The sequence below is a fragment of the Mytilus edulis genome, chromosome 5 (assembly GCF_963676685.1).
Source record: "Mytilus edulis chromosome 5, xbMytEdul2.2, whole genome shotgun sequence".
NCBI lineage: Eukaryota > Metazoa > Mollusca > Bivalvia > Mytilida > Mytilidae > Mytilus > Mytilus edulis.
This window is the reverse complement of record NC_092348.1, coordinates 33,606,069-33,619,301: the sequence shown is the minus strand read 5'-3', so window position 1 is coordinate 33,619,301 and position 13,233 is coordinate 33,606,069. Positions and strand designations below refer to the sequence as shown.

The window sequence follows — 13,233 nt, the reverse complement described above, 5'->3', positions numbered from 1 at the left end:
AGTTCACAAGTTTGCTCCAAAGCTGGCTATCAATGGAGATGTTGGATGGCTACCTTCAAAAGAACGTCGCTGGTGTAATATGGTTAGATATTGGAACTGATTGATGGATATGGACAATAGTAGACTTTGTAAAAGGGTGTTCTTGTGGAACTACGAACTATCTACGAACAATTGGTCATCTAGAGTAAGAACAATAATGTGCAACAAAATGGCATACAAACTTATCTAACTTTCCGAAACTACGTACATGTAGAACTTTTAAATCTACATATTCAACAGAAACATATGTTAAACAAAATTTAAAACGTAGAGAAAGATCAGTACTGGCCCAGTTTGGATGTGGCATTCTTCCGCTAAGATTAGAAACAGGACGTTTTGTTGGTGAGCCAACGGATATGTAGAATGTGCGACTCCGGACATGTTGAAAATGAACTACACTTTCTGATTGAATGCCAGTTTTACAATGGTCTACGTAATCAATTATTCTCTGGACTTAGTGAAACCGTCAGAATATCCTCGAAAAACAGCTCGATACTTAGAACATTCATTTACAAAACGCAGACAACACTTATATTCAAATAATTAACATGTATATAAAATTCCTGGTGACAATCTGAATTATAACTATAGTATCAATTTGAAGTGACTTATAGGACCATTGGGCCGGGTGTAATTTAATTGAAATATTTCAATATTGTACATAATTTGTTATACACAATGTCACTATAATAAACATATTTGTATTGTATTGTATTGTATTAGCAATTGATATAGGAATATCAGGGGCGGGTCAGCGTAAGGGCGTAATGGGCGTACGCCAGTCCCCCTCCCCCCCCCAAAAAAAAAAACTATCCTAATCTGCTTATGTTGTTTTGAATATGGCAATTTATCATAAACATTAATTAAACACATACTCTGATTTCTTTTTATACTGATTCCCCATCTGATGGATGACTTGGACGCCTTTTTTAAACAACCAAGACGATTAGAAAATCTATTATACAAGAAATCGTTGTATTGTGTGACACTTCCCCAATGGCCATTCAGTCTTCTACCCTGGGACTACTCACTATATATATGATACGGGGGTTGCATTTTCAGCTAAATTGTCTGAAATGGGGTTATGTTTTTTGCGCCTTGCAATGGAAAGGGTCAGATTTGACTTTCTAGAACGGGCTATTATAAATACAATTTTACACTATTGTTTCAGATAAGGGTGAATTTTTGGTAGCATTAAAACGTTTAAACCCGCTGCAATTGTTTGCACCCGTCTGTCTTAATTCAGGAATCTGATGTTCAGTAGTTGTCGTTTGTTGATGTGGTTCACACGTGTTTCTCGTTTCTCGTGGTTTTTTTATATATAGATTAGACTGTTGTTTTTCCCGTTTGAATGCCGGTTTTACACTAGTAATTTGGGGGCCCTTTATAGCTTGCTGTTCGGTGTGAGCCAAGGCTCCGTGACAGTACTTTGACCTATAATAGTTTACTTTTATAAATTGTGACTTGGATGGAGAGTTGTCGCATTGGCACTCATACCACATCTTTTTATATCTACTAAATTGAAAACAACGTTCAAACCTATGATTGTGTTTGATAAAAAACGCATGTGCATGCAAAACAAATTTCTTGGTAAAGGGGTCTAAATACAACACAAACAATATTTTCCTAAAAACCAAAACAGTGAAAAGTTATATTTTAACAAAACAGGTATATATATATCGTTAAAGATTTATTTTTCATTTTTCATGCCCATTTCACATAACCTTTTAACAACTTCTTACAAAGATTTGATATCCACATGTTAATCAATACATAATTGGAATGATCCGAAGGCCGACTATTTTCACCAATTTGTATCATGGAGTCTTTTATATTATTTCATAATTTGACGCTTAATTGTTGAAATCCAGGTTTCTCTAACCTTCCCCATAGACCCTATACCAAGTCAACCGGAATTACGCCTCCCGTTAATAAAATCCTGGCCTAGGACTATTGAAATGTAAAGTAACGCCTTATACCCTAGAATTTAAAATTCTCGTTATTGGTGTACTGCTGTTAAGATCCATCCAATCATTTTAATGTACCATAGACAATTTATGGAGAGCATTCGGCATGAAAAATATCAAACTTTGACACTTTAACTATAAAATATACATGCTCCAAGTCAGGAACCGTTGCACTAGTGCATTTCACAATTATTTTATGTTTTTTAACCAAAAAAAGGTTCCAAATCTTTTTTTGACTCGCTCCACTCGGCGAAACATGGTATTATACGCCCCCTTTCAAATATCCTGGAAACGCCCCTGAAGATTTATACAATGTATCACCGCTGTATGTAGTGAATAGAGATGGTTGATATACATATAGTGATCACTAAGGGATGACATCAAAAGATCAATGTAGGATAAAAAACTTAAATCGAATAGTTTGGGGGTGGGGGGGTCAACATTGCTGCAAGTTTTTTTAATCTAAAATCGATTTTACATATATCCAAATAGGTAAATCATTTTTTCCCAAATTAAGTTAAGAAGGGGGTAGGGGGGTCAGCGAAAAAACTATGTGAATTAAGTTTTTTATCCTACATTGAACTTTTGATGTCGTCCCTAAATGTCGTATCTACTAAACAAGCGACAGAACTGACGCAAATTGAGCAACGACATATTGCAATCTTAATAACAGCAGTACTCATCACAGAAATACTGATCTTGTTTAAAGACAATATTTGAACGATATTACCTAGCCAAAAGCTGCCATCAAGACTCCCAAAGCCATTCTTATAGTTTGACCAAGTTCTATAAAAATCAGTGTTATCTTGTCGCCTTTGAATTACCTGCAAAAAAGACTACTAATTGGTTTGTGAAATAAACTTCAATGAGTTACAGTTAATCCTTCATTTAATCCGATTAGGAAAAGCAGTGTCATCATTAGGGGCGTATGACATTGGGTGTTGCTAAACAGCGGAAACGGAATGCGGAACGGAAACGGAAACGGAAAGAAGCGGTTTTTTTGGTGGAATATCAGGGGGAATATGATGAGAACTGGTGAAATCAATAGAGAGTGATATAACAAAAGCACACAACAAATATGTCGAAAATATGACAGCAGATAATACAGAAAGTAGCACCTGTTTTGGAAATACATAACTTGCAGCTTTGAATAAAAAATACTTCCACTACAAACAGCCCTTGCAGAAAATGACCTTTAAAAAGCAGAAGCACTGAATGAACAATTAGCATCTTTCACTCGGAAACTTTTTCAAAAATAAAAATCAGAGTAACTATAACTTATAAATTTCAACATGATAGTTCAATTCATTTTTGTCTCATCTTCATGCCAAGACATTTTTTTTTTTAGTTCTTACCGGGTCAAAGTAATAATTTTTTTTTAATATTCCTGCCCCTTACCGTGAAAATCAAATAGTTGGCCCATTAATTTTAGCTCCCTTTATGTTTTTCTGAAGAAAAAAATCCCACCAGATCTACCGTACTACGCAATCATAATCGTCATTGTTTGAAGTTTTGAACTTTACAGTAAATCAATTTATTTTGTCATCAACAATTCTTAAAATCTTTTGATGAAGATTATTGCAACAGATATGAGACTTGATTGACGTATTGATCAATGTTAACAGTTAATCCGTTTGAAGTCAGGTCAGTGTAGCGTGAAGCATTTAAAAACGAAGTGGCGTTTCTTTTTGGGCTCATATTGTATCTACTCGTCAAGCAAAATCATGTGGGAAGAAGAATTTGCCAAGTTTCTACAGAGGTATGCTTAAATGTGTAAATATAAATGAAATAGAGTGAGGGCATATAAACATACAATAGTACATATTATTATTATTCCGTTATCTTTATAATTTTCTCTTTTCGTACTGCGGGTTAAGATAAGATTTAGATAAGATAAGACTGTATTGGTTTAAAATCCCATTTTTTTTATTAATCATGGAACCAGACCGAACATCCTTACCTTGGTCTATTTAGGTCACAGAGATGTAAATACTAAGCGCGGATAAAATTTTCAATTGAAACAAGAAAATATGATGCACAAAGAAATACAATACTCATTTGCATATTTGGAAACAAACAAATAAGAATTCGACGACATAAACTTCATTGCAGTACCAGGACTTTGTCAGTGTGTTCGATACGCAATGATTATAAATTTTACGGGTTTCATTTCTTAATTTTTGCGTCAAACTTATCTGGAATACTGCCAAATTTGTGGAAAATATCCAAAAAAAAAAGTTATCTTTTCATTTTTTACTAATCAAGTCAGTCGTTTTAGTCAAAATTCCAGGTTAAGAAAAAGTTTAATTCAAGAAAATTTATGGCTTTTCTGAGGTGCACATCCTTAATGAGCTGATGGGTTAAGCCTTTTTCAACTGATTTTTATAGTTCGGTCTTATGTTATTATGATCTGTTATGTTACAATACTGTCCGAGATTAGGGGGTTGTTGGGATCCCGCCTACATGTTTAACCACGCCACATTTTGTATGTATGTGCCTGTCCCAGGTCAGGAGCCTGTACTTAAGTATTTCAATGAATGCCGTTTGTCAATGTGTTACACATTTGTTTTTCGTTCAAATTTTGCCGTTAGTTTTCTCGTTTGAATTGTTTTACATTTGTCATTTCGGGTCCTTTTCATAGCTGACTTTGAGGTATAGGCTCAATTGTTGAAGGTTAACCTACAGTTGTTAATTTCTGTGTCATTTAGTCGTTTGTCGAGAGTTGTTTAGTAGGTAATAAAACCCCATCTTTCTGTTATATTCAAATCAATGATCCGGGGTCAATGGGAGGTGGTTAAGGATGGGTGGGATGAAGGACATACGTAACAATGTAATACAACACCACAAGCCGCTTTCTTAAAGCCATTTTTGACGAAAAAAAAATCATTTTTTGTTGCCATGGAAACCAAACTACATGATACAATGACGTCAAAATCACTTGAAATGGATGGTAAATGCTTTATGCTGCATGTATAGGTGTCAGCACTCATGACTGGTTATCTTTATGTGCCGACCGTCAGCATTTTCTTTCATGTGTAAATCCCTTAAAGAGGCATGGAACACAGGAAGAGCCAATACTGCCATTTCCCTCATTTAAAATCAGTAATCAAATAGGAATTTGTTTTAAAAATGTTTTCTCTTTTCTTACCATTAACTACAATTGTTGTTTTGTTACTTCGGTAACAAGTAATGGTCAGTTTTTTTATCGACCATTTAGTCGGTTCAGTATACTATTTAGTCTTCCTCTAGTTCTATAAGGTTGGCGAAAAAAGAACTGAATTATGCATGTAGAAACTCTAATATACATTTTAGTTAAGGGGAGACCAGGAAACCGTGGAAACATCTTCATCATTCGGGTCTGGGGATGAAAGAGAGAGAGGGCTTATTTGTGCAGATTCAGATTTAATTCTGATTTCGACAGATTCGGAGGGAAAAAAGCATGAAACTGAAAATTTAAGCAACCGTTCATACATTAATTCTGATTCCTCTTCTTTACCGTCATTGAACATTATTACTGATCCTATTAAAGTTTGTACCATGGAAAAAAGTAACAGTGATGATGATTCTGTCGAAAAAAATCCCCAACCAGTGATCAATATATCTAGCAGCACTGATCTCAGCAATGATAGCAGCGATTCATTAACAATCAGGTAAACTTTAAAAAAAAATATGCAGAATATAGTTTACATTTAAAAACAGCACGACATCAACCTAACAAGTCGACATTTATATTATTGCTAAAATATTGACGTAAATCCTATCTATTGAAAATGCATCGCAAATTATCTAAAAATTCCAAACTCGCGAGGGCCATCTCCTTTCGAGCCCTTCTCTATGGGAAGAAGTATAATCTAGGTCAAATCTGTTAAATCGAGAGCTCGAACAGAAACTGCAGGCTAGGTCGCATATGAAAAAATTAAGAAAATTTTGTAAGAATAAAAAAAAAAAAAAAAAAAGGAAACGTATTTATGTTGGAACTAGAATCGAAAACAAACTTTCGAGCTTTTGGCTACCCCTTTTTATCTAGGTAAAACAGTAACAATCTTTAAAACAAAACATGCATTTTTCCACTAGCAATTTCATAAATACTGTATTTAAACTCTACGAGAACAAAGATCCAAATTTGACAGCTACCCATGTACAATCTGCGAACACTTGCGACATTTTTGGCACATTCTTGCCCGATGTTATATTGGCTTAGGCCAGACCTCCATTAGCTGAATCCAATAGTGTTATTGGGTAGACGCACATGAACAAAATCAATAAAATAGGCTCAACTTCGAAATAAGTTTGCGATACCATCAACATATTACTAAAAGTTAAAAAAGAAAATATGATATGTTTGCTATTGAGACCATCCTCCACCAGCGACAAAATAACATATAACATATATAGGATAGTGTTTGACCTTTAACAACGAGCAAAACTCTTACCGCATACATGTAATAATCTATAAAAGACCCCGAAATAACGAATGTAAAGCAAACGAAACGAAAAATAATAACTCCTTGATTTGTGAATTAAAACGAAAAACAAATATGACATTCAAAACAAACGACAACCGCTAAATACAATATTCTGATTTGGGACAGTGTTATAACAGTATAACATAAAGAAAACTATCAAAAATAAATATCTGTTGTAAATGGGCTTAACTCGTCATACGAAGACCAATTAGACCTTTGTAAAGATGCATTTTATTGAGGATACCAAGATCATTCAAAATGTCATACGGTAGTTCATTCTTTAGCTTTGGTTTTGTGCAGTGATTTAGCTATATAAAGTTAAACTTATGTAGGTTTTTATGCTTCATCATGACTTGTATAGTTATTGCACGTTTTAGGGAAAAGGAAGACATGGAGCAATCTGCTAAACAGTTAACCGTGAAAGAGGCTTGTAAACTTGTACTAAAAGGAGACAAAGAAGATTATGTGTCCTCAGTACCAGTTGATTGCATTGAGACGTCAACATTTGTCATTGACACTTTAGCTTTGAAAGATCGAGACGACCTACGGATTCATATGGCAGGGGCCATGAAAAACAATAGAGTCCAGCGTGATTTTGTCTCTGTACATATCTCTGATGGAGAAATATCTAATATAAGTGTATTAAAGAAAAAACCTTCAGTAATGAGAAATTCTGTCTACAGACTAACAAGAACATATTGGATGTCTAAGAACACTAAAGGTTTTAAGAGAAGATTGTATGAACTGCATGACAGTGCTGGAAAACCAACTAAATTTGCAATTTTACAGTATGTAGTCGAAGGAGATGTTCCTATATTCACGAATGTACATGGTAACACAAAGACGGGAAACACGCCGTACGTACGTACAAGTAAGCGAGTACTGGCTGATATAGGTGAATATCTTGACGCTAGGAAACGCGCAAAAGAAACTTTCGATGTGATTTTTGAAGATGCAGGTGGTATGAAGCATGTCAGTAGCCCTTTAGAATTGCCGAGAAGCACTAAACAGATTTACAATGTAAAGCAAAGACAGAAAAGCGCAGTTGCCAGAAAGGATAGGGACAGTATGTTTCAGCTGATAAAAGCATGCAAGGACCAACAATCACTTGCAGATCCGTACATTAGAGTAGTACAATATGCACCTGAATTCTACTGTATTTGTTCATCTGATTTGCAACTTATGGAAATGGATATGTTTCTTACTAATCCCTCAGAGTGTACAATTATGGGAATAGACCCAACTTTTAACCTCGGCGAATTCGTAGTAACGCCCATTGTGTACAAGAATTTAAAGCTAATTCATCGCAGAACGGGTGAATGTCCCACGTTTTTGGGACCAGTGATTATTCATCAAACCAAAACGGAAAGAGCCTTTGATTTCTTTGCCTCTTCAATTGTGTTCCTCCGAAACACTTTAGCTGACACACTCTTTATAGGAACAGATGATGAATGTTCGATTTTTAACAGCTTTAGTAGGTACATGCCAATTTCCAAAAATATGCAGTGCCAGCGTCATGTGCGATTAAATCTTGAGAGAAAGTTGCATACATTAGGGATAAATAATCCATATACAAACCAGTTCGTTAAAGATATTTTTGATAAAAACGTTGGACTTGCAGATTGATTAACTGACACTGACTTCGAAAATAAATTGTTGGAATTGAAGCCAATTTGGAACTTGAGAGAATGTGAATCGAGAAAAACGACGGAGCCAGCGTTTTATACATGGTTTTTGAAGTATAAAAAAAACCTAGTGCAAAACTGCTTATTACTTCCATTAAGAATTAGTTGTGGTTTCGGTTTTTCGCATTACACAACAAATGCGAACGAAAGTTTGAATAACAGATTAAAACAAAAGACGGATTACCAAGATAACGAAGTTACCGTATTCTGCACCAAAATGCGAGAACTTGCTGACGAGCAGAAAAAGGACACAGAGAAGGCAATTATTGGTATGGGACCCTATCAGATCCGTATCGAGTACATAGAACACGTGCAGCCAAGTCATGCTTGGTTTAAACTTTCCGAGTCGTCCCGCAGCAAGCATATAACAGCCTTCCTAAAGGCTCCACTTAAACCGTCGCAATTTAGGTCATCAATACGGATTTCCGTTGGTGAACAGCCTGGAACTTCAGGAACATCTCTTGACCCACAACCACATCATAAAAGTTTATCTATTTCACTAGAAGATATTCATCTTGATCCCACAATTCATGAGCCGATTTGGAAAAAAGCAGAGTCGCTTGTTAATTCTGGTTTGGTAAATAAAGCGCCTGGAGTCCAAAACGGGTTTATGGTTGCTAGTACCTCTGGAAAAGATCCACATTTTGTACGTCTTTTAGAAAGCGGGAAGGGCACTTGCAATTGTGAAAATTTCAAACTTTTAAGCATATGCTCACATGTATTGGCGGCCTCTGAATGTGGAAGAAAGCTGCAAAAACTTATAAAATATCTTCGAAAAACTCAGTCGGCACCTAATCTTCAAGAGTTATCAAAGGTCAATATGCCAAAACACCCACAAAGAAAACCGAATCAAAAACCCAGGTAAAATAAAAGAAAACCTACTAGAGACTTTGGTTCAAAGCATAGCACAGTGAAACAAGCATCCATGGAAGACGATAATGATAACGATGGATATTACTTAAAATACTTGATTGGTACTCAGATTCGTTCATGCTATGGTTGTGGGCAGCCAATTAGATTGCCTCCACATGTTCCACCGCCACCGTATGACATTGTTATTTGCCAAAAGGAGTACAGAACCTTTAACATGGACGGACAGCTAAAACTCACACTGCAGCCACAGAATGTGCATTATCACTTCAGAATCCAGTGTATATTAAAAAAACACGATGACTTTAACAAAAAAGTGAGATCTCCAAAGTCAGTCACACCAAATCTAACATCGTTACATCGTTCGTATCTTGATGCAAACTTTATTATGGATTACAGGTTTTGAGTTCGTTATTTTATGACTTCAGGAGTGTTATGTTTTTGTTTTTGTTCAGTAAAGAATCGGAGTCTTTAATACGTTATTATTTTGTATTGTATTCCCGTCTTGCCCGATATCATATATGGTGATCCAGGCAAAGAGTACTGCTCTTCCGACATTAATAACACCAAAGTAAATATGTATAAATGCATTTTATATACAATTTCTATGTCTAGTTACCAGGTTTCATATCTGTGGTTATCCATACTTGATTGTCTCATCGGGTTTATTTTACGTTTTCTTTCCATTATACAAGAACAATTAACAGAAAAAAAGGAGACTGGAGAGTTGTCTCATTGACAATCATACCAATTTACAATACCATTGAATTAGTTCTTCAAACACAAAAATAAATTGATATGACAGACATATGAGACTATATCCTACCACCAAAGCTAATTAAAAGCTTTACAAAAACATTTAAACAAACAGAAATAACCCGATCAACAAATATAATACTTAAGGACACGGCAGTAGATATTTGTGTGTTGTTTGGTTGCTGTCTATTTGACGTTTATCCCACATCTTTTTAATCATTCAATTGTTGTTTAGAAAATCCCAAAAATCAAACAGGCTTAAAAACATACAGTAGACTTAATATCTCCTTTATTTATTTATTTATTTCATTCAATTATCATTTTATTTTAAGCTAACCTAGCTCAAAGGGCCAAGTGAGCTTTTCTCATCACTTGGCGTCCGGCGTCCGTCGTCCGTCGTCGTTAACTTTTACACGAAAAATCTTCTCTGAAACTACTGGGCCAAATTTAACCAACTTGGCCACAATCATCAATTGGGTATCTAGTTTTAAAAATGTGTCCAATAACCCGGCCAACCAACCAAGATGGCCGCCATGGCTAGAAATAGAACAGAGGGGTTAAATGTAATGTAGATTTTGGCTTATATCTCCGAAACCAAACCATTTAGAGCGAATCTGACATGAGGTAAAATTGTTTATCAGGTCAAGATCTATCTGCCCTGAAATTTTTAGATGAATCGGAAAACCCGTTGTTGGGTCGCTGTCCCTGAATTGGTAATTTTGAGGAAATTTTGCCGTTTTTCATTATTATCTTGAATATTATTATAGATAGAGATAAACTGTGAATAGCAATAATGTTCAGCAAAGTAAGATCTACAAAAAATTCAACATGACCTACATGTTCAATTCACCCCTTAAGGAGTTGTTGCCCTTTATAGTCAATTTTAAACAATTTTTCGTAAATTTTTGGAATCTTTAACTAAATAATCTTCTCTTGAAACTATTAAAACAAATTTAATCAAACTTGTCCACAATCATCATTAGGGTTTCTAGTTGAAAAAATGTGCCCGATGACCCTGCCTGCGAACCAATATGGCCAACATGGCTAAAATAGTACATGCAGTTTTTGGCTCATATCTCAGAAACCAAAGCATGGAGAACAAATTTGACGCTTACATGATCAAAATGGTCAATCGACCCCTTAAGGAATTATTGCCCTTTATAGTCATTTTTTAACAATTTTCATAAATTTTGTAAATTTTTACAAAATATTTTAACTACTGGACCAAGTTCATTATAGATAGAGATAATTGTAAGCAGCAAGAATATTCAGTAAAGTCAGATATACAAACACATCACCATCACCAAAACACAATTTGTTCATGAATCCATCTGTGTCCTTCGTTTATGATATGCACATAGACCAAGGTGAACAACACGGGCTCTTTAGAGCCTCTATTATTTTCTCAAACTTGTTCCTTGTCCAAAAAATATTTCTTTCCGTTTCCGTTTTCCGTTTCCGTTTCCGTTCCGCATTCCGTTTCCGCCGTTTAGCAACACCCGTATGACATTTGCGCCGATTTAAAAACATTTCCATCTTTCATTTGCGCCGATTTTTGTTTTAATATTTGCTCCTAATTGCATTTACAGTTTCACACAGGTGAGTAAATACTTGTACATATACTATACCTTGAAATCTGGTTATAAACGGTGTTTAAGTTAATTTTGATTCATATTGTTCTGAAACTTCGTTGTGACATGATGGACATATTGCACACACCTACATTTTTGTATTTATAGATGGAACTTTTTTAACTGCTGTCCAAAATCCTTTTATCAGTTATATATATACAGTACTGTACAAGGATGTAAAATTGGAAACTACGTACCTCCAGTTTACGCCCCCTGCCAGCGAAAGATGAACAGTGTTATAAAGTGATGTGGAAAATACTTTGCGATCTCTGCCGTAAAAAATAACTCGCCTTTGTGCCCAAGGTTATACATATTGCACTACGGAATTATGGATGCTTTTCCACAATGTAGAATAATTATATCTTTATTACCAAAGTCTATATAAACTATAGGTATACATTTGAATTACATCAACATCAATAATACATACACATGTACAATACATACATAAACACAAACTATGTGACAGAATAGCAAAAGGTGTTGTAGTAATACACAGAGATTATTTTAACATTAACATAGAATAGATTGTTGTCGTGTTCACCTGGCTCTGAACTGGTGGAGGAAAATCCAGTCTGTTGGGCTAAGCACAGAGTAAAAATCAACTGACATTGGTAAATGGCTATCCCAATTTTTTGGGTTACCATTCCTTCCCCCAGATGAAATCGAGGACTGCTTCACGTTTAACATTATGTCTGACCCTCCTTCTGATTACAAATGTCTTATATTTTTAGACTACGTACTACATATAAAAAAAAAAGATGTGGTATCATTACCAATGAGATAACTCTCCACAAGAGATCAAATAACACAGAAATTAACAACTATAATTGGTCACCATACGGCCTTCAACAATGAGCAAAGCCCATACCGCATAGTCAGTTATAAAAGACCCCGAAATGACAAATGAAAAACAATTCAAACGAGAAAACTAACGGCTTAATTTATGTAAACAAAATGAACGAAAAACAAATAAAAATATGTAACACATCAATAAACGACAACTGCTGAATTACAGGCTCCTGATTTGGGACAGGCACATACATACAAACTGTGGCGGGTTTAAACATTTTAGTGGGATCCCAACCCTCCCCCTAGCCTAGGACAGTTGTGTAATATCACAACGAAAGAACGAACTATAAAAATCAGTTGAAAAAGGCTTAACTCATCAGATGGTTACAAATAGAAATAATACACAGAGTGGACGTGACCGTGTACTAGTATATCCAAGTATACAGATCTGAGCGTACTCGCAGTTACTGACAGCTAGTTCAAAGCCTTTAACATCTAATAAATATCATGCATCTAAGACTAAATTATCAATCAGTACACATCCAACATCCAATGGATTAAGTGTAAAGGCGTCATAAACATTCAGAGAAAAACATCACCTTGTGCAATGCTAAGATGGAGGTATCGACAGATTGTAGATCCATGAATGTCAGTCTATGGAAGAAGCGATTCGATAAAAGCTTTTCTTATATCAACGAGCGATATTGTCTTATATCAACGAGTTGCATTGTGGGAAATTTCAGACGAATGTTAGCATTTGTACGAAGAAAGGCTGATTTCTTGGTATAAAGTAATGACTCTTTTCTTAAAACAGGGTGACATTTAACATGACATACGTCTGGTGTATAATTTTCATGAGTTATTTTATGTAATAACAAGCAAGGTGTATTTAAACGAGAAAATTAAATTTTTGAATAAATGAAACATAAATGCACGATTTATCATTTGTAGATGTACACATTCTATAAATATCATGTAGCAAATTCAGTGGAATGCAATTGAGATGAATTCAATTGTTTGCTACGCC

The 13,233-nt window shown here is 35.1% G+C and overlaps 1 protein-coding gene across 1 annotated transcript; it reads left to right on the top strand.

The window, feature by feature from the left end:
* The first annotated feature begins 4,946 nt into the window (after positions 1-4,946).
* Positions 4,947-8,098, top strand: LOC139525051 (uncharacterized). The gene is made up of 2 exons (XM_071320228.1): positions 4,947-5,656; positions 6,850-8,098. The coding sequence occupies exons 1-2, from the start codon at positions 5,544-5,546 to the stop codon at positions 8,096-8,098; spliced, it is 1,362 nt and encodes a 453-aa protein (XP_071176329.1). The 5' UTR covers positions 4,947-5,543.
* The last annotated feature ends 5,135 nt before the right edge of the window (positions 8,099-13,233 follow it).

Coding starts and splice junctions, on each gene's coding strand:
- LOC139525051 (XM_071320228.1), top strand. CDS start 5,544: ATGGAAAAAAGTAACAGTGATGATGATTCTGTCGAAAAAAATCCCCAA. Junction 5,657..6,849: donor AGCGATTCATTAACAATCAG/GTAAACTTTAAA, acceptor TGCACGTTTTAG/GGAAAAGGAAGACATGGAGC.